General features: G+C 38.9%; 2 protein-coding genes and 1 long non-coding RNA gene across 5 annotated transcripts in view; 1 reads left to right on the top strand and 2 right to left on the bottom strand.

Annotated features, from left to right (window-relative positions):
- Positions 1–10,297, bottom strand: part of LOC109419757 (chromodomain-helicase-DNA-binding protein 1) — a 28,708-nt gene extending 18,411 nt beyond the window's left edge. The window contains exon 1 of one of the 2 annotated variants that reach the window (XM_062850133.1): positions 9,709–10,297. In XM_062850133.1, the coding sequence (XP_062706117.1) occupies positions 9,709–9,717 (9 nt within the window). In that variant the 5' untranslated portion in view covers positions 9,718–10,297. The remainder of the gene's footprint in view (positions 1–9,708) is intronic. The other variant, XM_019694027.3, reaches the window with a different exon arrangement.
- A 2,543-nt stretch (positions 10,298–12,840) lies between these two features.
- On the top strand, positions 12,841–14,804 carry LOC115253784 (uncharacterized). 2 transcript variants are annotated; one of them, XM_062850151.1, is made up of 4 exons: positions 12,841–12,886; positions 12,940–13,081; positions 13,154–13,404; positions 13,860–14,804. In XM_062850151.1, the coding sequence occupies exons 2-4, from the start codon at positions 12,966–12,968 to the stop codon at positions 14,795–14,797; spliced, it is 1,305 nt and encodes a 434-aa protein (XP_062706135.1). In that variant the 5' UTR covers positions 12,841–12,886; positions 12,940–12,965; the 3' UTR covers positions 14,798–14,804. The 2 variants fall into 2 exon arrangements, with proteins under 2 accessions (XP_062706135.1, XP_029708598.1); XM_029852738.2 differs by having other exon boundaries at positions 12,849–12,886; positions 12,961–13,081.
- An 8,450-nt stretch (positions 14,805–23,254) lies between these two features.
- Positions 23,255–25,859, bottom strand: LOC134289018 (uncharacterized). The gene is made up of 2 exons (XR_009998223.1): positions 25,332–25,859; positions 23,255–24,692 (listed from the first exon to the last, which is right to left on the bottom strand). It is a non-coding gene; the product is annotated as an uncharacterized LOC134289018 (long non-coding RNA).
- Between the last annotated feature and the right edge of the window lie 1,121 nt (positions 25,860–26,980).

Genomic DNA, 26,980 nt, shown 5'->3' with positions numbered 1-26,980 from the left:
CCTATAAGGAATTTTTGGGGAAATTCATGGACAAATTCCACAAGGATTACATGAAAAAAAAACCAGAAATAACTCTTCGAGGTAGATCCTCAACAGATAGCCTAATGGAATCCCACAAAAAAAGAGTCGACTTCTATCTGTGGGAAACCTAGAAGGATCTCCGGCAGAAATCTCAAGAGGATTTTCTGAAAGAAAGTTGTTGTAACTCCTAATGGAATACCACACAAAAATTGAAGGAATTCCAGAAAAAAATAACCGAGGAAATCCTAGAAGGATCTTCTGGTGAAATTTCAGAAGAGATTTTGGGAATATTCTCGAAAGAATAGTAGGAACTCCTGAAGAAAACCCAGGAGGAACTTCTCTCTCCAGGCATTTCTGTAGAACCATCTGAATGAATCTCTGAAGCAACTTCTACAGGTATTTCAAGAGGATATCTTGATACCCAGCCTGTATTAATTAAAGAATGCAAATCCTTGTGAAGCTACAGAATAAATCCCTGTAGGAATTCAAGAAGAAAAATAAGTAAGGAATCTAGTTAAGTTCTGGTTGGCGAGGAGCTCCTGAAAAAAATCCAGGGGTCAGGAACTGTTATGTATATCCGAAAAAAAACATATTCTTGAAGGAATCCCAGAAGGAAATTCTTGCGGAAACCTAAAGAGAGTTCAGGAGTTAACATTGAATAAAATCCATGAGTTTTGCATGTCTCGGAAGTAACTATTAAGGAAATCCGTTAAAGCATCTCTGGAAATATCTCAGAAGAAACTCCCCAAAGATTTCCTGATGAAACTTCTGATGGAAATATTAAAATAACTCATGGAAAATCACCGGAAGAACTTCTTGTGGAATTTCCAGAGGAACCATCTCAAGGAATTACAAAATATTATCTTAAGAAAACCGGGACAACTACTTATAGGAATTTCAGAAGAAACTCTTACAGAAATCATAAGTGGAATTTCTGGGCGGTCTTAAAAAAAATCCTGGAGGAATGCAGGAATAAATTTGTAGAAGAGTTCCAGAAGGAAACTTTGTGGGAATCTCAGAAGAAACTCCTTGAGGAAACTCAAATAAAAGCTTTCAACGTATTGTAAGAAATCATCAAGCATAATCATACAAGGCTACCTAGAGGAATCCCAGAAACATTCTTGGAGGAATCACATGTTGCCTGATTTGAAATCCTAAACATTCTTCAGTAGAAATTCAAAGAAATACTTTGAGATTACGTAAACCAAAAGGCACTCCTTAGGGAGTAATGCCAATAGAACTTCAAAAGGAATCTCTACAGATTACCTAGAAGAATACCATGATATTTCCTAAAGGCATCTCTGGAGGAACTCTAATAAAAATCCCAGTAGGAATCGCCGATGAATCTTCTAGAAGAGTTTCCAGGGAAATCCAAAAAAGTATCTCTGGGTGAAATTGCTGTAGAATTTATGAGATGAAGGAATTTCCAGAGAATTCCGGACAACGGATTCCAAACCCAGGGTTGTTACGAGAAGCGTGGAAAAAAATCCGCGCCAAATCCGCGCGAGCAAAATTTGAATCCGCGCCAAATCCGCGCGATTGTGAAATCAAATCCGCGCCAAATCCGCGACAGTGTGGAAGTAAAGTTTTATTTTTCTTCATTACGTATATATTGAACATACAATCTGAACAATCTACTGGGAGCTGAACTGTTGATTCGTAAATTAACGCAGTTCATCTTAAATGTTCTAAGCTTTCTGCAATTTAGAGACGTTTTATCACAACTCTATCTCATGTTTTTTTCAACAATATTTCTTCAAGACTTTTTAGCGTTCTTGTAGATATCTGCCAGAGCCCGTCATTCAAGAGAATATACCAAAAGATTTATGAAGTAATTTGTAGCAAAGAAAATATTGGAAAAAAAATAATCTTGGAGCTATCTATTAAAAAAAACCTTGAAAAACCTGAATGAAAAGGAAATAATTTCTGAAGTTTTTATATGCAGTACCTCATACAAACTTTTTCGAGGAATTCTTAAAATAATGTGCATGAATAGGACATTGTAAGGGTAATTCTTATAAATTAAAAAAAAGATTAGTAATGTCTGGAGAATCCCAGTGAGACATTATAGAAAGAAACTTAAACTTTAGATAAGTATTACCCAGGGAGAATACATTAGGGCTCGTCTACGAATTATGTAGACTGTTGGCCTGGTCAAAGTCTAAGCTTCATACTAATTTCGAAAATTTTATATGGACAAAGTCTATGAGGGTGATTCTGAAATGGTCAAAAATGAGTCTACGTAGTTTAGAGGAGTCTACGTAGTTTAGAGTCTACGTCTTGAGGAAATACTGAAGAAATTCTAAGAGAAACCCATGGGGAGATGCCTGTATAAACAGAAAATACCTTCCTCCGCAGTGAAAATACTAAAAAAATCCCTACAGCAATCATTGGACGAAATTTCTGGGAAAATTCCTGAAAGACAATGTTACATTGTTTAAAGACTTTCTTGCTGGTTTAAAATTTCTTCAGGATTTTTTCTAGAATTTCTCTAGGTACTTGTTCAGTTACTTATCCATGAATTTCTTCAAAGATTCCTCAGGGGTTTTCTTCAAAGTTTTCACCATTAAGGCCGCACGGGACGACGTGTAATTTTTCCTATCTTCCCTCTCTTTCTAACAATTTGCCTCGCGATTTTGAAGAAGCAAATATCAATTTCCACTGCACTGACGTAGCTGAAACTTTAGTCGATTGTGCACCACAAGTGAGCAAATGAACGATCAAATTTCTAGTTAATAATATGAAGTAGAAGTTGAGATTTGCATCTTACTAGCAACAGAGCAATGGCGGACGATTCAGCCACCGTCCCGTCCGGCCTTAATTCTCATAGGGATTTATATGCTTTTTTTTATAAATTTCCATTTTTGAAAAACTTGTACAGTAGACGTTCGATAAGTGCAACATGTTTACGTTTCAGTTACCGAATGAAATTCGCTAACTGCAACGACTGACAGCCGTCAAACAGTTGTCAATTGCTGTTGGACGCAGCCAGAATGCACTCAAAAACATCGCAATGCAGCTGTAGTGCATTCGAAAAACATCGCATCTCTGTTGACGTTTTGTTTTTGACAGATAGCGGTGCGATAACTGCAAAATTGTTGCACTTAGCGGACTTGCAGTTAAAAAGCATTGCAGTTAAACCGTTTGCACCGAGCGAACGTCTACTGTATTCAAAAGATCAATCGTACTATATCCATGCGCGTAGCGAATTTCTCCCCTCAGTTCGAATGCCGTGCGCGCTTGTTATACACTACAGCCAGCGTGCACGACTTTGGAACTAAAATTTATAATAGTTATGTCAGAAACTCTTTCGAGAATTTTCTTTTTCTTTCGATATTTTTACAGGTTTTTTTTACAGAAAAAATCAATTAGGGTATTGGTTCCCTTATTAAGCATGTGGTTCCCATTTTCATCCCACGAAAAACAAAGGATTGAAGCGCTGTTTGTTTTGTTTCTTATTTTTGTATTTTTTGTTAGAAGTGAGCATGCATACAAACCAAAAGAACGAAGTCAATCGGTGCCGTAATCGCTTGTTTTCGAATAGGATGAAAATGGGAGCATGAGATTACTGATGGCACACATACCCTATTACGAAAAAAATCACTTGAGAATTTTATAGATGAAAGCATTAACCCAAAAAAAGAAAAAAGTTCATTCAAAAAGATATTAAGAACAATATCAGGAAAGATCCTTAGTGGAATTCCGGGGATACACCCTGAAGAAGACCCTTGATGATTAATTATATTTTGATTTAGAATTTCTAGATAATATGTTATGTCGGATGATCATTTATAGAGGTGAGAGAGTGCTAGCATGTTTTACTTAAGGTTGAAGAATTGATATTGTCATTGATATCATCGTCATCATTGAAATTTCGAAAGCAGTTTTCTCTTTTGAAACATAAATCTTTATCCTGAAAATGTATTCACTGTATTCCATTCTCAATCTAGAATACTGTGAATACATTTTTTAAACGAACATTTCCCGGGTAGAGCGAAATGGCAAATGAAGGGCAAATTTTAACATTAAAATAGAATGTTTGAATGACAGAATTTGCTATCAGTTTGATTGAAATAAGAATAAAAATAACAAAAATAATAACTGAATTTCTATGGCATAACAACTAAAGAATAACTTATTTTGCCATTGTAATAACACAATAATAGCAAAAAGAATGTCAAAATAATAACATAATTAAATATGATGGTAAATTATGTTATTGTTTTTTTATATTAAGGCTGTGTAGTATGATAGTCATATTTGTTATTATTATGTTATTAAGCAATTCAATAATATCTCGCTAATTATAAGCTTGAATTATTACTAAAACATATTGCCCAAGATTAACTGTCAGTATTTTCATATACAAGATTTACAGAACAAAGTTGGTCGAAGGGATTCGTCAAGTGCTGATTGATAGATGGTAGATCAAAAGAAGACAGTCTCACACAAAAAAAAACTATGATGCAAATCACAGTAAAATCATGTACAAAATTTGCATGACGGAACAGCAAAACCAATTCCGCGCCAAATCCGCGCGAGGGCCGAATTCCAGGGGCAAATCCGCGCCAAATTCGCGAAAATCGCGAAATCCGCGAAATTCGCGAAATCCGCGCTGTTGTAACAACCCTGCAAACCTAAAACGCTATCTGGCAAAAAAAAATATGGCAGTGCCTCTACTTTCAAACGACTTAAATGGAATGAATATGTCATTGTTTATTGTTGTTTTTGAAATGTGTCAAATAAAAAAAAAGTGTTATTGATTGTCGAAAGCCACTCCCAGAGTGAATTTCTGGCTACGCCACTACCCATCGGTAACGCCTATGAGAAGAATTCATCAACGTGGATCTCTCTAGAACAGTTAGATGGAATAGAATCTATCGAAAACATACTGGAAAAGAAATTCATGATAAATCTGAAAAAAACACAGGAATATACTCATGATATCCCCAAAACTTTCCGATTATTCTCTGTTAAGAAAATCGTTCCGACCTGTTCCGACGATTGTGTGATTCACTCAGAAACTAAAAAAAATCCGATGAAATTTTTTAACAGAGACCTGAGAAATGATATTGGAATTGTGACCGCTGCACTGATCTTCAGAGTCATCAATAGACCAAAGCCTTTCGAGGAATTGATTCACTTTGAAGAACACTTTCCATTTGATTAGGTACTTGAGCGTGGTTTCCAAAGTTATGTTGCAATATCCTGAACTCCGCTGGACTCAGGGCTGGACTGGTAACGAACAGTTGTCCACGCCATCTACTTAAATATGACTTATCGAGGTTAAACATGTTTCTGGTGTCAATTCAATATGAAAAATTCCACAAGGATAAAGGTTGTCGATTTCAAATATCCCAAATTCAAATATTTTAGCAAATTGTTTGTACAACACCATACCTATCCAACCATAACCCAACAATGAAAGCCTCAACTTATTTTATATCCTTCAAAAGAAGAAAAATGAAGATGCTAACAAGTCCAAGGCTTATGCAGTCTCTTTTTTGTGGTCCAATGACAACCAGTATTTATAATACCTTAGCGAGACATAATGAATCATGCCTAGACATTTAGATACTGTCACGAATGAAATATTCCATGTAGGTAGATTTTCTATGTACACAACCATTAGGTAGGCACTACACTTGAAGGTAGGAATGTGATAAAGTTACTTGTGTAAATAAAAAAAAACAGAGATGAGACATGTTAAAACAAATATTATTGTTGTCTTTTTAGTTAACATGTGTTCATAGGGGTGATCGGGGCAATATGGGCCACCTAACGAAATCGTTCTGAAATGCACAGAAAAACTCAATAAATAATTATTTTAATGTAATTAAACCATGCTTAGGAGTGTTTCCCTTCATATTGCGTCGATAAATTATGAAAAAAACTTTTTTTTTAATTGTTGGGAAATACTTTTGAAAACCATTTATTTTCATGTGTTTCCCAGCTATACGGGGCAATATGAGCCACCAGGCGGGGCAATATGGGCCACCATTTAAAGCTTTTTTGTTTTTTTGGACAATGTTTCGCAAGGAATAAAAAATATATAAATATGATTATTTAACAACAATTCAGTGTATTTTATACGAATTTGATTGTTTTCCTTTCAAAATAATAAAAAAAACAAGCAGATTTCATCGCATTTTATTGTTAAACGCAACATTTGACTGAACATAGGCACATGTTTCCATCACAGCCATGTATCCAAGAATGGCAACGATGGCATTGGTTCCATCTCTCACCCTCTGGGGCTAAGGGAGATTCAGTAAGGGAGCACTTACAAATTACGTAGCATTTTTGGCCAATTTTCTACACTTCCTCCCCATACGTAATTTGTTTTCCAACCTAATACATGGCTCGTAGCAATATCAAGGACTCCCCCTCCCCCTCCAATGCTACATCATTTATGGACGGTTCCTAAAACAACCTTCCTTGGCCGTTGCCAAAGAGGATATCGTTCCAAGCGAAGACCGCAAATATACGGTTTCATTGAACGTTTTAGATTGGGATGTAATCTGTGGTGGCGCCTGTGTCTTGGCGACGTTCAGGCTGCTATGTGACCATTTTTTTCGTTTCAATCGCCGCTTGTAACCTCATACCAGTAATGAACCATGGTTCTGCAGATAATGTTCATGTTTTGACAGCAAAATTTTGAGGTTAGGTTACAAAATAAAACCGATCATGTTGGTCCGAGCAGGTATGACCATATTGCCCCGTAGAGACTAGTTTCGGAAAATTCTTGTTTTATTGTAATTTCAGTTTCGAAAAAATGCAGACTTTTTCACAAATTGCTCAGTAATAGTAGGAGTATCAACTGTAATCGAATATTTACCTGGGTAGTAGGGAGTTATCTGTTAAAAGCTTATTTTGGAGTTTTAAATCTTATAACATTTTTGCGTTCAAAGCAAAAAAAATATATTATTCATAATATTTCCATTTCTGAATCGAATTTTGGTAAAGTTTTTACAGTGAGACATGATTGAAGCATTCTATTAAAGATCCTAAGGCTTTAAACAGAACAAAATTTGATAATAAGGCCAAATTCAGGGTGGCTCATATTGCCCCGTATGGTCATATTGCCCCTACTACCCCTATAATGAATTGCTATCTTTTAATTCTGAAAATCAAATAACAGTATAAGAAAGTATTCTATGTGGTGTTCTGATAACAGTTCAGAGACCCATACAAAAGGTATTAGAAGACACAGAACGGGAACTAATTGGCAAATTGTGAAAAAGAAATCACGTTCTGGTGGAGTTCGAACCCATGACTCTGTATTCGATAGACTGGCGCATTAACCAACTAAGTCACAGAACAGGTAACGGTTCTGCGGAATAGAAAGCCAAACTGATTTCGAATTCACACGACGAACACTCTTATTTACACAATTATTGAAGAGGCGTAAAGAGAATTGAATAAACAAAAATATGACAGCAAGACTACCTAGTATGTTCGCTAGTTGCTTACCTCTTCAAAAACAAATAATGTAAATAATCTAAAGCTAGTAATGTGTATCTAAGTTATTAAGTATGAAATACCTAAACAGACAATTGTAAAGACAAAACTGAAATAAAGTAGAGTAGTATACATTCAAATGAAAAATGGCAACAACCAAGGTTCGATTTCCTCACCTCGGATTGACCGGTAAGCCAGGATTACCCATATAGTTAAACCTGGTTTAACGCTTAAGCCACAATGAAGAAATCGCCCCTAAAAACGACTAAATTGAATAGATTTCGAATTGTTTTATTTATGTAAAGCATATTAGTCTCTTAATATATGTTTTATTATCACAAACTCATGATTTTAATAAAAGTTATTTAAAATATGTAATCAGAAGACAGTACTGACGCCTGCTATGTTTGATTGTGGTTGAGACAAGGCAAAGAGAAGCACTATTTAACGCAGCTAAACCAAATATTTTCTTCCGAGTGTATCTATTTCATCAAATTATTTCAGCTTCGAGAAGAATTTTTAAACTTCAATACTAAACTACATTTTTTAAAGAAAAGCAAGATTATTTCACCATTTTATCGTATCATAATGGATAACCAATCGAAGAGAATAACACTTTTTTCTAAAAGTAAAACTAGTATGGATGAATAACATTTAAAAATGAGACGAGTGAGTTGAATGCAAAGGAATATTTATACAAAAATGACCCAAAATTTTAACTATTTAATTTGCATTGTAATTTAAGATGATTTTCGGATAACTCAAAGAACTTTACATGTAATGAAACATATTTACTAATAGAAAATTTATTGGAACTTATAGAACACATTGCTTTAGTAAGAAATTATTGACTGAAAAATAAACAAGCAAGGGATGTAACAAATTTGTACAAAATCTCTAAACTTAAAGCCCGAAAGAATTATACAAAAACAAAATTGATAATCATTCAAAGCTGTAACATGGGTTAAGCTAATAAAAACTATACAACATTGAACATACTCAAGAAAATTGTATCACAAAAGTTCTACAAACTCACTATTTTACACTAGCACTTATTCTAAGTCGCCTAATCATCAAATATTTGAATCCTTACAACAAATGAACAAACTTCTACCCTTCGGATATACATTTTTTATCTTCCTGGTAACACCTCGATACTGTAAACCGAAAACGACGGATTCCGATACCGGCACACAACCTGCACTTCCAGGACAATTCCGTTGAAAATCTGCCCTCAATTGACTTCCACTAAACGGTATGTCCTCTACGACCACCCGAAGGTCACCGGGGACAAGTCACTATAAGAAGAGGCCACAAAAACTCCACAAAACCCATAAAATTCGCTCTCTGGAACCGATGCTGATCCCAATCTATGCATTTTGCAGAACCAGGCTTAACTTTCCGAGTGGCCAATGGCTCAACAATCCTCGTCAGCCTACGACGCAATAAGCTGAAAAATGGCATAAATCCCACAAAATCACAACCGAAACCACTGGAATCAATCACGGTTCCCCGGTTGGCGCCAAAATCACCCAAAAACCGTCGAAAATCCGGCCAAAATCCACTTTTCGTCCACCTTCCGAAATTTTTTCACCACAAAGAGGCCCATTACGTAATCGTGAAAAAAGTCCAAAAACGGCCAAAATTCACAATCGACCACCCCGGAACATCGGTTTCACCGGTAAACAACGTTCCTGAGTGAAAAATCCTCGAAAAACCACCGATAGTCCCGATTTTCCAAGGATCCAAGGAGGGCCGCGTGCTTCTAGAAAATTCCACGTGACGTGGCACTTTTCGGGGACGTGAAAAAGTCCCAAAACGGCCAGAAAACCGGGAATTCGCTCCGGATTCAGTATGGGGGCCACTATTCCTAGCGATTTAAGCCTGCCAGCCGGGAAAAAAGTGCAATTTGCGAAAAAGGGTCCCCCTTCGATTTTGCCGATAGTGGGCTCGTTGGAAAGGGCGGATCCCGCGGCAGCTTTCTAAACGGGTTCCAGGGTGGCACAGGCACTGCTTCCGTCCCAAACTGGCCAGTTTGTTCCCGGGGAACCCATTTAGAGTTACAATGGTCCCAAAGACTTGCCTTTTCTAAGCGAAATTCCACACTTTGGCTGAGGGCAAGCCACGCCCTGACGCTGATTCCAGAGAACGGAACGACCCCGGGACATGAAAAACGGATTATTTTAGCCGGAAATGTTATATTTAATAAATAAACAAGCTATTTACCTGGCTCATGACGAATTCCAAGGGGGTTTTCCTTATAATTCCAAACTAAAGTCGATTTGATCCTCGGGGATTCACGTTGAGAATATTGCGTTTTATCCAATTCATCGAAAAACGTTGAAATCCACGGTAAAATGCTGCATTTAACAACATAAAACTAATTTTTACTACCGTGAAAAATTTTCATCACTTGCAAACGGACGCCATTTTGGATGACCTCTTGTCTGGGCTACGTAGCCGAAGAGAAATTTTTCCCATTCACCGAGGCGCTGTAGACCGTCGAAAATCACCAGCGGAAAATTAGGATTTTCACCGAAAAAGCACTCAAATCACCTTCCGAAAATTACGTGTTTTCACTCGCGGTCACCACTGTTTTTGTTTTGAGGCGGCACTGGGTCCGGATAGATTGGGTTGTGATTGCACAGTGATCTTCTTGGCAGGTACACGGCACAAATTTCGCGCTGCTGTTCACTTCAATGCGCCATCTTAAAATGACGAGCCAGCGAGCGACGAGCAGCTTGTCCGCAGCGAGCGAGCCGTTTTTGCGCGACTGGCGGGCGAAAACGGTGACCGAGAGGTCTCCACATCGCTCGGGCTCACTGAACTGAAAGATGGCAAGATTGCTTCAAACGGGTGGGAACATTGACGAGGGGAGCGACACAATTCGATTTGGATTAATCCAGTGGGGTGACACGGCTGTCAAACTCGGTACATCGCCGCTCCACCCAACATCATTTTTGGTACGGCGCGTTTTGGTACCCACTTTCTGGTCGGTTTATCCTAACTTGCTCCTGATTTTCGGGTGTGTGGCTCGTGTGTTGCTAGTGCTTATTTCAGAAATTACACATTTCAAACGAAATCGTTGTTTTTGATGATTGTTTCTCTTTCCTTATCACTTTGCACGATATTATATGTAGCAGCGAAGCAGTGTCGATGTTTCCAGCGCATTTTTTCCATGAATTAAGCAATCAAAACAAAAACATTGGACGCCATGTTGAATTTAATGCTGGGTAGATGATTCTGGCCCTTCGTCATCCCCCTGGATTAATCCTAATGGACTTCTGTACGCATTTACGCTGGCCTGCTAACTCTCACAGAAAATCTGACGTTTGAGCGGTGCCGGCACACCCCAAACATCAAATTTTCTGTGAGAGTAAGCAGGTCAGCATAAATTCGTGCAGTGGACCATAATAGCATTTGAATAGCATAGACTGAGCACCTTTAACGGTGCGCTTCTATAGCCCGTTTGGCAGCCCTTCATCATTGCAGCAAACTTTACCGGTCGCTGCTGGATGCGCTCGCAAAATAGTAGCGCTATGGGTGGGTGACCAAATATAGTAGCGGGACAGTTGCGCTGCTAAAAATGTTATGGAAATATGACAGCCCTCCCGATACGAACCAGGGTGACTAATTTTATTGCTACCGGTGTGGAAAAGAGTGGTTAAGTCAAAATGGTAGCGCTGCGCGGGTTGCTCGAATAGTAGCCGCCGTTAATGTTGCTCTAATTTCAAGACCTCGATGTACCAAAGAAAACCATTCAATTTCTGTGTCCAGTCCGATACCCATTAAATATTCATTACCGTGTATTTTTTTCCGTGTAAATGGGTCTGTGTCATTTGGCATAAAGTCATTTGGCATAAGGCCGTTTGGCATAAGGTCACTTGGCATAAATACATTTGGCATAACGGTCATTTGGCATAATGGACACTTGGCATAATAAAGAAGGGTGCATTTTGATTATGCCAAATGACCATTATGCCAAATGACCGTTATGCCAAATGTCTTTATGCCATGTGACCTTATGCCAAACGATCTTATGCCAAATGTCCCGCTCCCACATAAATTACGTAAGTGGGTACCGAGGATTGTTCACAATCTGCGAAAGTGCGAACTTGACTGCGGAAAAAATCGCGACCATGACGTCGATAATAGTTTCAAATAATTTGAAAATTTTGTTGCTCAAATAGCAGAGAAATAAATTGTAAACACATTTGATTTCTAGTTCTAATCAACCGATTTTTCAGTTTTACTTTAGTGATTTATAATTTGAACCTAGGGGCAAGACACTGTGCAAACGAGAGCAACTCTGAGAATTTCTGAGTAGCTCTTTCTGTCGATGATCGACGAAACTTGATGAAAGACATCCCTAAAACTGCAATTTTCATTCAGCACACGCAACACTTTGCAGTTTGACATTGGTGCCAGATCACACTTTTGCATAAATGGGAGAAATTCTGAGGAACTGTGAGGAATTCTGAGCAACATTTCGAACACAGATTTTCTCTCGTTAGATCTGTCCTGCCCCTAGATTTGAACTGAACTAATGAAACTGCACAGACAAACAGACGTAATACCAAGATAATTCCTGTCGTATACCGATTTAACAATATATTTAGAATATCATAGTTGGCCAACTGTCCATCTGTGGCGTTCGCATCGTTTTTGTTCGAGTATTGCCTACTACCGCCACCTAGTTGATGGTTGGCCAAACTCAGTCCTTTTAGCGTTGGGCGCTCGGTTGGGCGAACATGTTTCCGTGACTACGATTTGAACCAAAAAAGGTGAAAATTGTTAGTCTGCTTGTCTATGAAAACTGTTTTGTTTATTTAACTACCCATGGCTCGTAAAATGGACTTATTGCATCCTCGATTGTATCATTCCGAGATTTATTTTCCTCTAAAATTTTCAATACAGCGGCCGTTCGCTCGTTGCAAAATGTTTACCTTGCAACGAGCGAATGCCATTCGCTAATTGCAACGTCACTTTGACACTAAAGTTCATCGAAATGCACTGACAGTATGACTGACAGCACAAATCTGACACTTGATTGCTTTTTAATTGCAAAAGCTTGTCAAATTTTGCAATTAGCGGACTTGCAACTAAAAAGCGTTGCAACGAGCGGGCTTGCAACGAGCGAACGGCCGCTGTAGTACTTTTCCTCGTACTTTTCTTCCCACCATTTCCAACATGCCTTTGCACTGGTACACCCCTAGCGCAGATTCTCCACGGAATCATTCTCCAATTTTCGCCATTTGTTTTGTTTTTTTTTATCTCGTACCGTCATCAGGCTTGACAGTGCGCCAGAAGGCGCAAATTTTTATCACCCACCAGCAAGGGCATCTGTGGCATCTGTAAACCTGTAAACAAGTTCGTTTCTCAAACAGGATCTTTCTCGTGAAAGGTTTGTTAGTGAAATATTATTTAAATTCTTCTCGTAATATTCCCAAATTACAGAGTGAACAACGATTTCAACAGGCACCATGCAACAGCTATCTACCATACCCAAATTGGAACCAGAAACCATAGAAGTTTTCATCAAAGAAAATGGTTTTACCAACGAGAGCGACAACGGCAAAGCCTCTCGTAGGACACGATCGTAAGTAGTGGCGATTCAGCCTATTGTATCTAAATTAGTACTAATCTGCGCTCAATAATAATATTCACACAGTTCGTTGAAAAAGATTGTCGATAACGTCGTCGTCGAGAACCTGAAGATTGAAACCAGCACCAAAAAGGTCAGCGTCCAAGGATGTTTGAAGGAAGCAGCCGCGGCTGCAGCTGGCATCTCAAAGTCGAAGAAAAGGCTAGAAACGAAAGCAACAACAACTATCCTGGAAGTGCACACCATCAGAGCGGAATTCCATGAGGTGGTTGGTGAGATAACCACGGTCCAGTGTGCCGAATGTGACCGAACCAAAGGTAAGCCGTTGGGTGGCAAACTATTTAATAGTTTCAGAGCCAGTTTCTTCTGCTTTGCTTAACGTGTGGATTGGGTTTATCGGGTTTATCCTGTTGGATAGTAAAACATAGCATTACTATTCCTCCTAGTATTCGTTTTAGGGATTCCTTCCGTAATCTAGCCCCGATTCTGGAATGGATTCCTCCAAGTATTCTTTCTAAAATTTATTCTGGGTTCCGCTTGATATTCATCTAAGTATTCTTTCGAGAAGTTTCCTAGGATTTCTATCAGAATTTATCCAGGGGCTCGCTCCTATAATTAATTGATTGGATTATATAGATAGATTGCTACTTTTTTGGTAGAATTTAATTATGGGGACCTTGAGATTTGACGGGCTAAGTCCTAAGCGAAGGTGAAAAAGTCGAGCCTCAAACATTGAAATAATCAAGTTTTTTTTCTGTTGAAAATCTTTTAGTGAAATGCACTAAAATTTACTCGTATTTGATCTGGTTGCACCAGAAGCAGCAGCAAGTTATCCAAGAAATTGAAAACATGGAGGAAAACGAACCCAAGAAGATCAAACGAGAACGCAACGGTGCCAGCGTGCTTCAACCGGTAAACTTGGACACCGCCCCGCCCAAGGTTGAACTTCCCCCATTGCCAAAACTTAAAAAGGAAGCGGTTACCGTGTCCCCGATGGAAATGGAGTCGGCTATGAAGCTGTCACTCTTTAATCTGATTCGGGAATATTCCGGTAACGATCCCCACGAGTTCCTCCAATTTTGCGGAAAACGAATGGTGGAGGAAAACTGCGGAAAGGCGCAGATTCTAACCGTGGAGCAGGCCGACACCGATTTGTGGCACGAGTTGCGTAAAGGCAGAGTCACTGCATCGCGTATGCACGAGGCCTCTCGATGTACCATGCTGAATGGATCGCTCACCGGTAAAATCATGGGTATCAGCTCCGGCTTCTCGTTCGCCATGAAAAGAGGAACCGATTTGGAAGGCCACGTGTTCGCCGTTCTGCAGAAAGAGTACCGTTCCCTCAGGAACACCGGACTGGTGCTGGATCCGGAGTTCCCCTGGATGGGTGCTTCGCCAGACGGATTGGCCGATGATTTCGTGCTGGAGATCAAGTGTCCTTACACCCCCAATACGTACGCGTGCTACATCGACGTCAACAAACTGTCCAAAAAGTACTTTGCCCAGATTCAGCTCCAGATGCACATGACCCGCAGGACGAAAGCGCTGCTCGGAGTGGCTGCGCTTGATTTCGAGAAAACCAGAAACGTGACCAAGGTTTGGATCGACTACGACAAGGAGTATGTGGATAAGGTGATGGACGAATCGTACGAGTTCTGGCAGAAAGGAGTCTTCCCAGCTCTGTTGAGGAAACGCAAGGCCAAGAAGTGAATCATTCGTTTAACCTTTTGGAGCCGATTTGTTTCGCCGCTGTCGACGCAACCTCGCTGGCGTCGAACACGTTTGTTATGCTCGGTTTCATCGCCGGGGTCATATATGACCCCTCCGGCTCCAAAGGGTTAAAGAATCTCAATTATTTTCATTTTTAAACTTATTTAATATTAAGTTGATATAGTGACTGCCATTTTTACGATTGTGACTTTTTATTGAAATAAAATTCGTTTTCCATTTTCAAATGTATTGACGTTTCTATCCAGATGTGTTATTTGCGAATGATCCTCCAGAGAAACTTAGACCACAATAGTCTTTATACCTAATATGATTATGATTTTTAGAATGCGTACAATTTAGTCAATACCGAATACCACAGTACATATCAGTAGGTCGGCTCTAGAGGCACGTTCCCTCAATTTGAGAAATTTGTGCCATCGCAGTGATCACCAGCCTATATCCATCATTTACCTGAACACGTAAATCATTCAAGCCTTACCAAACACCGTATCTAACATATGTAAACAAAAAGATTTTCACATGAGGCGCTGAATTTTTACTTGTATCACTCATCTTTGAGGATGATTTGTGAAAAAATTCCACGTTTCTGAAATACTCAATGTATGAGTTGCTCCAGTTAGGATTGTTGGGTCTCCAGTTAACCCAGTGGTTAGGCTATGGATCGCCAATCCGTAGACGGCGGGTTCGATTCCCGTTCCAGTCGGGAAAATTTTCTCGACTCCCCCTGGGCATAGTGCATCATTGAACTTGCCTCATAATATACAAATTCATGCAATGGCAGGCAAAGAAAGCCCTTCAATAAAAAAAAACTGTGGAAGTGCTCTAAGAACACTAAGTTGAAGAGAGGCAGGCCAAGTTCCAGTGGGGACGTAGAGCCATAAAGAAGAAGAATAAGAAGATGAGTTGCTATGGGAACAGCGAACTTCCCCATTCGAAATTCTTCGTTCGTGGATTTTGTTAGATACGGTGTTTTGTAAAGTTATGCTTGCATTTGCCTGACACTCCAAACTATTCCAGTGCTGAGTGTCCGCCCAGGTGTCAGTCAGAAGCTTCACCCAGCACTTCGATACCGTAATAGCTGGTTCAGGACCAATGAAGTCTTATGTTGACGTCAGCTGTGTTCTTGTAACTTATCCAGCAAGTCATTGCGTTTCATTTCCAATCGTGTGCATTTTATGCATAGAAATTGTTCTTCTATAGTTGGTTAATGATCAAGCTCTGCGCAAGTTAAGTGAAATCAACGGTCACATTCATCGCAACATACCATAACACACACTGCATCATTCTCACTACAAAGACGGCAGATGCTGTTCTCGTTCAATACGAACCTTATAGACATGTTTGCTGATTACCAGGTTTGCTTCGAAAATTCCTTGATTTGTGCTCTTGAAAATTCGGGTGTGGCTTCGTCATATCTTCACCTTAAGTCTCGTTGCATAAAAAGTCACCGTCCAAGACTGTCTGCCCATCAGTGCTATATCTCACACCACCAAAACTTTTTGAATGTCAGTTCATTTTCACTAATCCTTCACGATTGTTCTGTTCAATGATGCCTTCCCTGGAGGGCGCTAGTCACTATGGTACGACTAGACCAATTTGACCTGTTCAGGTCAGTCACATAAAAAAAAAATCGTGATTTAGTTGTCTTCTTTGTTTTGGGCTGCTGGGTATTCGTCTTCCTATTTACTTGGTTATCTTTGATTGAGGTCTTCTTGTTTCGTTGTGAATGTCAGTTTACCTTGTCTCACTTGTATCGCGAGTGTCCTTGGTTTATTTGCCAACTTTGTGTGAATATCAGTTCTGAGTTAGCATCCAATAGAATTGAAACCGTATAATTCGTGACTGTGCACAACACTTAGACTGCACTCCTGGCAACAGAAAACTACGTTACAACTTGAAAACACTATTCTTGATTATTCTTGATTATTTGTGAATGTCAGTCATTTCAAAGTTCGGATCCTAAACGTCACTGTTTGTTGGCATTCATTTATTCTCACTGTGTAACCAGCAGAGTTTAAAATTTTCATTTTCAATGAGTGAAATTCAACGTGAATTTTGAAAATTCTCAAATGAGGGATCAAAATAAAATTCATTTTGCTGAATGAATTTTCTCACTTATTCATTCATTTTTCTGTCACTGACAATTTTCACTGAGAAATATAACTAGACCGTAACTACCGATTATACTTCCAATCACCTCAAAACTTGTGTATAGTAGTTAATTAGAATACTAATTACACTAGTTTACAGCATTTCTGAACTCGGTAAGCTGATGATCATTTTTGGTGTAGAATCATGCCCTGAGTTCGAAAACGCGAAGGAAAAAAATTACAGTAGAGCGGAAATTTTTTCGACTTTCCATACAAGGTTGATGATTTGAAATCGATTTTTGTTCTATTTTAAGGCAAAGTCGCTCACTTCACACATCTCATTCTCCGTAATCAATGCTACGATTGAGCTGAATTTTTTACTGTAACTCGCCTACATATGCTATGTCAAATAAACGTTGAGAAAGAATTTTTAGATTGTTTTTTTCTTATAAAAAAAATACATTTCTTTATATATTTTTGGAAATTTGGCTAAAATTTAAGGAGATCGTCCCTAAAACTCGCCAATATCTTGAATTTCATCAATCTGACGCAAAACCTGCATTCAGATGATCGAATGCTATTGTATTCAGCTTTTAATTTATGGAAAAAGATTTGAAATTGATTGAACAAAACGCAAGATATTTGAATTTTATTAAATTCCATATTTTTAAAAGTTGAAAAACTTGACATTGAGCTGAACCTCAAAAACTGCTCTACTTAAAATTTTTTGAAGCACGGTTTCGAAATCAGTGCTAAATTGTGCTTCAAAAATGTTGGTCGTTGACACAAGTTCACGACTTTCGTTTTATTTTGTAAACTAGTGTTATCTGCTCTATTTGTCCATTAAGTCGGATTGTGCGTCTGTTAACAGAAATTGGGCATTTTACGACGTGTGAAAAAATATTCGTGACAGAGAATTGAATGAAAAAAGAGAGCCATTCAGCTGACAATGCATGTGGCCAAACATCAATGAAAAAATGAGAAACATAGCACCAAAATTGTGGAAGACTGTCATCGTAAACAAATGAATGGACTGGTTACCAGAGAGTAAAAAATTTGAAGATTGAAAATGAAGATTGACCATTTTCAATCTTCGAATTTTTTATGAATGCTCTGGTAACCAGTCCATTCATTTGTTTACGATGACAGTCTTCCACAATTTTGGTGCTATGTTTCAGCAATCATCCATAATTTCTCCTTTCTTCAGCATTTGTTACTGTTCAAGATGTTTGATGATGATCAGCGGTCAATATTCATCACTTTTTCACATTGGATTCGGTGTCGTATTTTCACTTTTCAGCGCGCTCCTGGAGCTCGATTTCCCTTTTATCTGACAAGGCGCCAAATATTGGCAGCAGTATTTCCTCTCTGGTAGGTAGCAGTAGCTCTTCCTCTCTGGAGCCACCAAATGTTGACGTCAGGCACTTACACTTTGTGATGTTCCTGTCAACTGCCGCGACGATCATTCGACGATGACGACAACGATGATGGCAATCACACCACAGTAGTTGCACGGTACCGTTGAGAAGGGAAACGGTATTCGATCCCGCGTATGCAGATCAACAGGTAAGAGAAACGCACTGAATGAACTGTTCACGACCGAAACTACTCGTGATACACGGAGTATTGAGTGGTAGAAAATTAAAATCGATCGGTCCAAAACGAATGCGGAAGCGATCAACTGGCCTTCCTCGATCCGGTCAAATTCTTTCGCATTCGAAGACGTGTCGGATGAGGAAAAGTTAATCGCAATGCATTTATATTTTTCTAGATTCATGCCAAAGTTACACGCAGTCGGAACCGTAACGACCAGAGTGAGAAAATAAAGGCTTGAATCGGTGTTAAACTGGCCTTTTCAGACTCTTGCCAAAGTTACTCGCATTCGGAACCGTAGTAGGCGTTGCCACGTTCACACATCCACGTGTTTTGAACTTCTCGTCCCATTTTTTTCTTTAGCGTTCGGCAACTTTTTTTCTCGCAATTCCGCTGACGATTTGGCCGGTGCTGGTATTATGCTATCCATATAGGTAGTTTTTCCGCTTGTGAAAAAGTGTTCATTCTGTTTGAATTTGGATAGTGAGAAAGTGATTTTTTGTTATTGTTTATTTTTTTATTCTTAGTCACTTAACCTAATTTACAGCTCTATTGTCCACTGGGGCACTACGTGAGCAATTTCAATTGACAGCTGCACTTACATTTTGTACAGCGCCTATAAGGCAATCTAGCGTTCATCACCCTTCTCTCTCAAGCAGCCACAGAAGATAGCAATTTTGTGTTTAATATTTTCATAGGGAAACGTTTCCGTATGAAAACAAACCCATCCTCCTCGGCAGTGAAACAGAGAAAGATGATCAAACGTCAGATTGCCTTATATTCTATTCTACTTTATCGAACTGGTTGCCTTTCTGCTGCTTTCACTTTTTCTACTTTATACCTAGTAGAATGATGAGCACAAGGATTAGTCTTGTGCATTATCACCATCATAACACAAAAAAGCCGCAACATCAACATTGCCCTTCTTCCTCCATCAACGCTACAGCCGACCGTCTCTATGTTGCTATCGAACACATTCGAGACGAACGCATTGATACGGTGGCTGCCGCCGCCACGTTCTTTCTCTGCAATCTCTTGAGTAGCCAAACGCTTCTTAACCGTCGTTCCGACGCAGAGCTGTGTCACTCACTGCTGGGTGACTCTCGTCTGAAAATGCCAGGATGAGGGTCAATTTGTTAAGTAGTATTGCATGGCGCAGCAAACACAAACATAGCACGCCCTATGAATAGAATGCAAAGCGTAGAACAAAAACTCGCTTCGGTGTTTCATCGTGTGGTTCGAAAACAAGAGACGATCGTTGCTGTTGGATGTGGTTGACTCTGCATTGAACGAGGGTTGGCTTGAGTGGCTTTTGCGTGAATCGATTATGTTTTGATGGACTGCGTTTGTTGTATGAAGTGATGGTTAGAGCGAGTGTCATTCGACATTGACCATCCTGAAACTGCACAACCCTGACAAGGATGATGATGGATGGCCGTTGTTCCTTTCCAGTCCGATTGAGGGTCCATTATGAGTAGCAGTTCGCCGATGTCCAGGTATCCGGGTCCGTTTGAGCCATGGGGCTCAGAAGAGGGTCAGTGTCAGTTGCTCTCGGGGGAAAAGCAACTGACGAAAAATTGCAAGTGCCGGGGCTGGGAATCAAACCCATGACCATCCGCATATGAAGCGAACGTGTGACCAACTACGCCACGGGCTCCGGCATGTTATTGTTTAGTGAATAACATATTGCTGATTTCTATATCCTTATGGAAAGTGCTCATTTTTCTGAGTATAAGGTGATTTTATTGCGATTCAATTTCTTTGTTTTGAAGGTTAAATAAACAAGACAAATTTAATTTCCGTGGATAGAATGACCACAGACAAACAGACGTAACACTCTGACATTTCCCATCGTATACCGAATTAACGGTCTATTTAAAGATTTGATAGTTGGCCAACTGCCCACCCGTGGCGCTCGCATCGTTTTTGTTCGAGTTTGACGTTTGCCCACTACCGCCACCTAGTTCATGGTCGGCCAAACTAAGTCCTTTTAGTATTGGGCGAGCAGGTTTCCGGGACTAAGATTTGAATCAAAAAATGTTCGTAGTGTTACGTCTGTTTGTCTGTGGAATGAAAGTTCAATCGATAAAATGACAGTTCGTCTCGAACAAAAAAAAAATCCCCATACAAACTTTAAATTCATTTTAAAAATAGTTCCCGGCCACCAAAAATTATGAAATTTTGGATTTCGATTAATTTTAGGATGGAGATTCCGATTATGAAACAAACTGAATACCCCTAAAGAACCCAATTCCCATTGGCAGCTGCACTTTCACTTCGTACATCGCCTAAATGTATTCTATTCTAATTCTATTTACTATTTCGAACCATGGTAGAATGATGAGCACGAGGATGTTGATGTGTGGCTCTTGTTCCTTTTCCAGTCCGACTGGGAGTCCACTTTCTTCATATTTCGTGTTGGTGCAAGGCTTCTACAGGCTAGCTTTACCGGGGTCGCACTGGTTGCATTGCGTTGGTTGGGCTTCCACCTGATACTATACAGTATTTCTTATTCAGCCGCCAGGACGCAAAGGATGCCAGGACAGACGCTGTTTGAGTCGCACCTGCTTGGTGCACAGTCACTTGGCACATATCTCATCAATCTAGCTGAAGTCAGAAGGACAACAGTGCCCAAGCTGTACCGGTATAAGCACACAACTGTTAGCTAACAGTCGTTGTCATCGATTTACTCGTGGAAGCATGAGGTGGGGACAAGTGAGGACCAGAGCTATGTTGGATGCTCCAGGTTATAGACTCACCATTTTGCAGCCTTCCTCTTCCTATATCTTTGATATCTTCCCCATAATACGGTGTGGGAGAAGAGTTGATACGCTGCTCACTATCGTGCTTGAGAAGCTTCTAGCGTTCGTTCTTCCTAGTAGCTTTGTTGTTCTTCAGTTCTCTTATTGCCGCCCTGACATCGTTTAGCATTGGAGGTTCCCCAGCCTGTCCGTTGACGTCGATTCGAAATCTGGATGTCGCTCTACCATTCTAACCGTTCTACAATAACCGCGAAATTCTCTCTACCTGGCTGCCAAGAAAGCTTAATAGAATAGATGAAAAAGTGACGCCAACTTTAAATTTAGTTTTTCAATCTAATATCACGAAAAATTCTCTGAAAAATTTACACGGAGAAACTGAAAAACTCAAAATTAGGTACTTTTAAACTCAATTTTGAGTTCTTTTTCATCTCCCTTTTCATGCGCTCTTTCTGTTGTTGTCAGAGAGTGAAGAGAGAAACAGCCCAACTTTTGCAGTTCCGTGCGTCAAGCCAAAATTGAGTTTCTAGCACAGTACTCAAATTTGAGTGAATACAACCTAATCAAAATTTCGGTTGCGTGGAAAAAACTTAAAATTAGGTATTTTTTTCACATGGAAGCAAGCGGGAACAACCCAACAAAAACATCGATTCCATCAACTCAAAATTGGCTTGACGCACGCAACCTCGAAGTTGGGTGGAAAGAACTTACTTTTGGGTAGTTTCGTCTCTCCGTGTAGTTTCGTCATCGCTTACTCGCACCATGCCCAGTGTTGCCACATTTAAATCTGTATTTTGCCTTCCAAAAATCTTTATAATCTGTATCACCATGTTTTGCCAAAAATCTGTATGAAATCTGTAAGATTTCGCGGAAAATCTGTTCGAAATTCTGTAAGTTTCAGAAAAATCTGTATAATCTGTATAATTTCCAAAAATCTGTAATTATTGGTATACAGAATTCTGTATGAAAAGCTGCGAGAAAATCTGCATGGTTACAGAGAAATCTGTATATGTGGCATCCCTGACCATGCCCCGCATGCTCAGCATCAGAATGAGCTCGTTATCACACAGCAACGTGCGTCGTTATTTCACTTTCATACCCCGTCACGTCACAGTCGGTCAGACAACCAGCCACCCATCAGCATAAAATTTAATATTCATTCCAGCATATAGTGAGAGAGATGTTTTCCCATTTTCCCTTCCGTTTCTCATATAGAAATGTTAAACTTTGAGCTATTTCTCTCTCTATGTTCATTGTGGCCGTGCGATTATGGCACTGTAAACGTGTGCGTGAATTTCCCGACCGTGAAATGGTAGTAATAGACCCGGATAAAAAATACAATAGAAAAACATAGGATTCTTATGTAACAGTACCATTGAAAACCATACTCCCACAATAGAATTCAATGTTAAAATAACAGTAGAAAAACAATAGAACCAAATGTTTCTAACAATAGAATCAAATGTGAATGAGCATTTCACATTGAATTGTATAGGTTGTTAAGTATCGTAACAATAGAAAAAAGGACTTTTTTCCATACAAGTTTTTTCGCAAAACAGAAGATTCTAATGTAAATGAAATGTTGTTAATGCATATACGGGGAATCAAATATACCGTAGGTTTTTATGTATTTGTATTGTTTTGAACTGTTAAATATGCCAAGAACTGTCTATTTTGAACTGTGATCTTACATTAGGTTCAATGGTTTGGGGATGGTTTTCTATTGTGAAACAGAAGATTCTTATGTTTTTGAATTGTTCCAAAAAGTGAATTGCACGGTAAACGTATTGTTTTGGGTAGTGATTTTATTTATGGTTCCACATTTGATTCAATTGTTTTGGAATTGTTTTCTATTGTGAAACAAACATACTGTTTGTACTGTATTTACATTGAATTCAATGGTTTGGGTATCGTTTTCTATTGTGATACCTTGTGTGATACAGAAGATTCTTATGTTTTCGAATTGTTTCAAACAGTGAATTGCACGGTAAACGTATTGTTTTGAGTAGTAATTTTATTACTGATTCCACATTTGATTCAATGGTTTGGGAATTGTTTTCTATTGTGATACACAAGATTCTTATGTTTTCATATTGTTCTTTGAGCACTCACTTAATTACACATTAGATTCTATTGTTCTGGAATTGCTTTCAATTGTGATTACGGAACATACTGTTTTGCCCTATCCAAAGGTTTGGGAATTGTTTTCTATTGTGAAACAGAAAATTCTAATGTTTTGGAATAGTTTTATTTTACAAGCGATTATGAACATTTTGGCATGATTTGATCTATTTCTGCTTTTTACTTTTGTTACTGATTGCTTGAGAAAATTCTGAAAAACAGTGAATCTGAACTATCTTTATGCATTTGGACTAGAAGCTTGTATATTTTATGCTACATTCAGGGCTACATTTTAAGAACACAGATCGAACAATTTTCTAATATTTGGATCAATCATGTCGTAAATCGAGTAATGTTTTATTGCATTAATGATTGAAGCTTGGGCTCCCATGCCCCACCAGCCAGATAACTGGGTTTAGCAGACTAAGCATTATATGTGGCAACACTATAAGCGGCATGATGGAACCGTGCCTAAGCGCGCTAAGTGTTATTAGACCACTAATGTAGTTGCATTTAGTGGGTGATGAGGTACAAAAGTAACATTACAGCGTGCTTAACCATTATTGTAGCACTAAAAAAATCTCGATATACTACAACTTGAACCTATACTTGAACGTCATTCGAAGCGTTAAAATGCAAGATATTGCATAGATTAAGTTCGTTAAATGTTGACTTTACACAAGCTTCTATGTTGTTTGAATAGTTCTTCAAATATTCGAATCGCTCATTTTATTGTTCAATAAACGTCTAATTGCATTAATGGATGAAGCTTGGGCTCCCATGTCCCACCAGCCAGATAACTGGGTTTAGCAAACTAAGCATTATATGTGGCAACACTATAAGCGGCATGATGGAACCGTGCCGAAGCGCGCTAAGTGTTGTTAGACCACTAATGTAGTTGCATTTAGTGGGTGATGAGGTACAAAAGTAACATTACAGCGTGCTTAACCATTATTGTAGCATTTATGGACATTTGATGAACTACAGCTTGTGGAATACAGCATACAATATAGAATTTGATTCAAAGGCATGCATGTGTTCCAAGTTTAAAGAGCGAACCTATATTTAAAAACCTTGCAAAGCTACCAAATGCAAAAGATGGTTCTACGGTTCTACTCAGTAATATGTTTCACATTTGATTTCACGAAAAAAAGTTTGATGATGAAACTATTGCAGTCAAATTAAAGGAAGGGAAAATTAGTATTTTTACAATAAGTCCGTTGGCCCTCATGCAGATCTTGCTTAGATCGGCATTCAACAAGCTCTGGGTTGATTGCTTATGCACCGCGCACCGGCTTGACGTCCTTGTCACTGTTGAGAGATGAGAAGGGGTTATTAATAACGAAACGTGGGTTCAAATATAACTTAGAATTTTATGTACAGTGCCGATTCGTTCGTTGGGGGCTCATGAGATGGGCTGCCTCGATGGTTAGATGTTTGCAGATTGGGACAAACCCCAACTAAAAAGTAGTGTCCGAGGTACTGTCAATGTCAAAATCGAAGGCGCTGTCGCATCGCAGGTCCTGTATACTGAACGTTTGTGCAAGTATATTAAGTCAATAATCAATAATTTTTAAATGCCAGTATTTTCTCTGTGCGTTGATACATACTTTCTGGGGCGGTCTATAAATTAGAAAACCATGATGCTCCCTTTATCAAAAGCTCGCAACTTTTTCTTGCTATATTTCCATTTTTTTCAATATTTTCTTTTAATATTTTTTTAATACTGGTACAATGAAATTAGACCTTTTCAAATGTTAGTTTAGAAAACTTTAAAAAAATCTTAAATATAGGTAAAAAGTACTAATTAGATGATTTTATTATATTATTAAAAAGGTCGAACCAACTCTGGGATTTTTTCTGGGAAAGTGTGATTTGCTACCAGCCCTGCCCTGCCAACTCAACTCGCCTCTCGGCTCTCGCAAAAGCGCAAACAAAACACATACAAACCTGTTGAAATGCCGCAACTGTTGAATGATTCAGCACTGCACCACACACTATATTTTCTCCCGTGAGGAAAATGCGGAAAATTCACGCAGCTGAGCGTGAATTTTCCACATTTTCCGCACACAAAACTGCTATTCGGAATTTTTTACCGCTGACGACCGAGCTGACTACAACAAAACTTGGCTGTCATCGATACACACTGTTTCGGAATTACTCGAAAACCCAAGCAAAAACCCTTTTTTTTCAAACGTCCAGACCATTGAAAAACAGTACATTTCAATGTTACTGATACATTCTATTGTAAACTAATGGTTTGAACGCTGAATCCAACAGTAACAAAGAATTCAAATGTTAATCTATTGTTAAGGTATGTAACCATGGAATCTAATGTAAATCTTTTGTAATCATTAAAAAGAATCAAATTTTAAAAATACTGTACAATACATTCACAATAGAAAGCAATGTTAACATAAGAATCTGTGGTTTTTCAATTGTTTTTCCCATAGCCTTAATTGTTCGTTTTTATCCGGGGAGGCTCGACTGACCTGAATTTCGATTGTTTTCACCTGTTTTCCCGATGATATACGTTCATCGGTAGATAGATCAGTTTGCTGGTTTGGGTATACTTTGTTCGAATAGACCTTGCTGGCGTTTATTCACCTTTCTCTTTCAAACATGCAGGCGGAATAGGATTTGTTGTCATCAGGAAAGGTTTCTCGATGAAAACAAATCCTATCCCGCCTGCATGCTTGAAAGAGAGATGCGAATAAACGTCAGCAAGCTCTATGTGTGGGTTCACGGTAGTGCTGCCTGTGATTACTGTAGGGGAGAAGCGGATATAAAGAACAAACGAGCGTATTGGAATAAACTGAGAAGCCTGAGGACAGTTCTGAAAATGATTTTTCTACATATGTAGATTGATTCACCTCTACAGCTTGTGCGACTAGACTGTAGGGATCATGAGGAATAATATATATAAGATTTGATAAATATGTTCCTGTTCAGGAAACTACAAGGGTCCACTGCACGAATTTATGCTGGTCTGCTTACTCTCACAGAAAATTTGACGTTTGAGCGGTGCCGACCGACACCTCTCAAACGTCAAATTGCATGCGAGAGTAAGGCCAGTAGTACACAGGGTCAAATATTTGACAAGGAAAGAACTCAAGAAACAACATCAGTTTGACACTAATGAAAATTCGATCGAGTCAAACAAGATGTTTGAGCATTGGTTTCTTTTTGGACAAATATTTGACCCTGTGTACTAGCAGCTTAAGCAGGCCAGTAGAAACTCGTGCAGTAATCCAGAGAAAATAAATTAAGCAGTAGAGATGTGAATTGTAAAGCGTAGGAAGAGTTCGATCGTAGTAGGCATCCAGTCAGATTCAAAATGTAAATGTCAGTTTGTTTGTTTGTTTTGGGGAGAATAAACGTGTTCTGAAGAGAAATTTATATGGTTATTCTTCCTTATATAAATTAAATGAAAATTCAATTATTTGTGGTTTTGTGTGGGAAACCGACCTAAAAGAACCAGGTTAACATGAATGTTGTGGTAGATTTAGGTCTGTGAAACTGGAAAAACTGAGTAGAAAAGTAAAGAAGAGAATTTGTTAAAAAAGAATCAGTTATTGATTGGAAGTAGGATCGTTTGC

This window comes from Aedes albopictus, chromosome 2 (assembly GCF_035046485.1).
Source record: "Aedes albopictus strain Foshan chromosome 2, AalbF5, whole genome shotgun sequence".
Lineage (NCBI taxonomy): Eukaryota > Metazoa > Arthropoda > Insecta > Diptera > Culicidae > Aedes > Aedes albopictus.
The sequence above is the reverse complement of the archived record's forward strand: the minus strand, read 5'-3'. Positions and strand labels throughout refer to the sequence as shown.

Coding starts and splice junctions, on each gene's coding strand:
- LOC115253784 (XM_062850151.1), top strand. CDS start 12,966: ATGCAACAGCTATCTACCATACCCAAATTGGAACCAGAAACCATAGAA. Junction 13,082..13,153: donor GCCTCTCGTAGGACACGATC/GTAAGTAGTGGC, acceptor ATATTCACACAG/TTCGTTGAAAAAGATTGTCG. Junction 13,405..13,859: donor CGAATGTGACCGAACCAAAG/GTAAGCCGTTGG, acceptor AAAATCTTTTAG/TGAAATGCACTAAAATTTAC.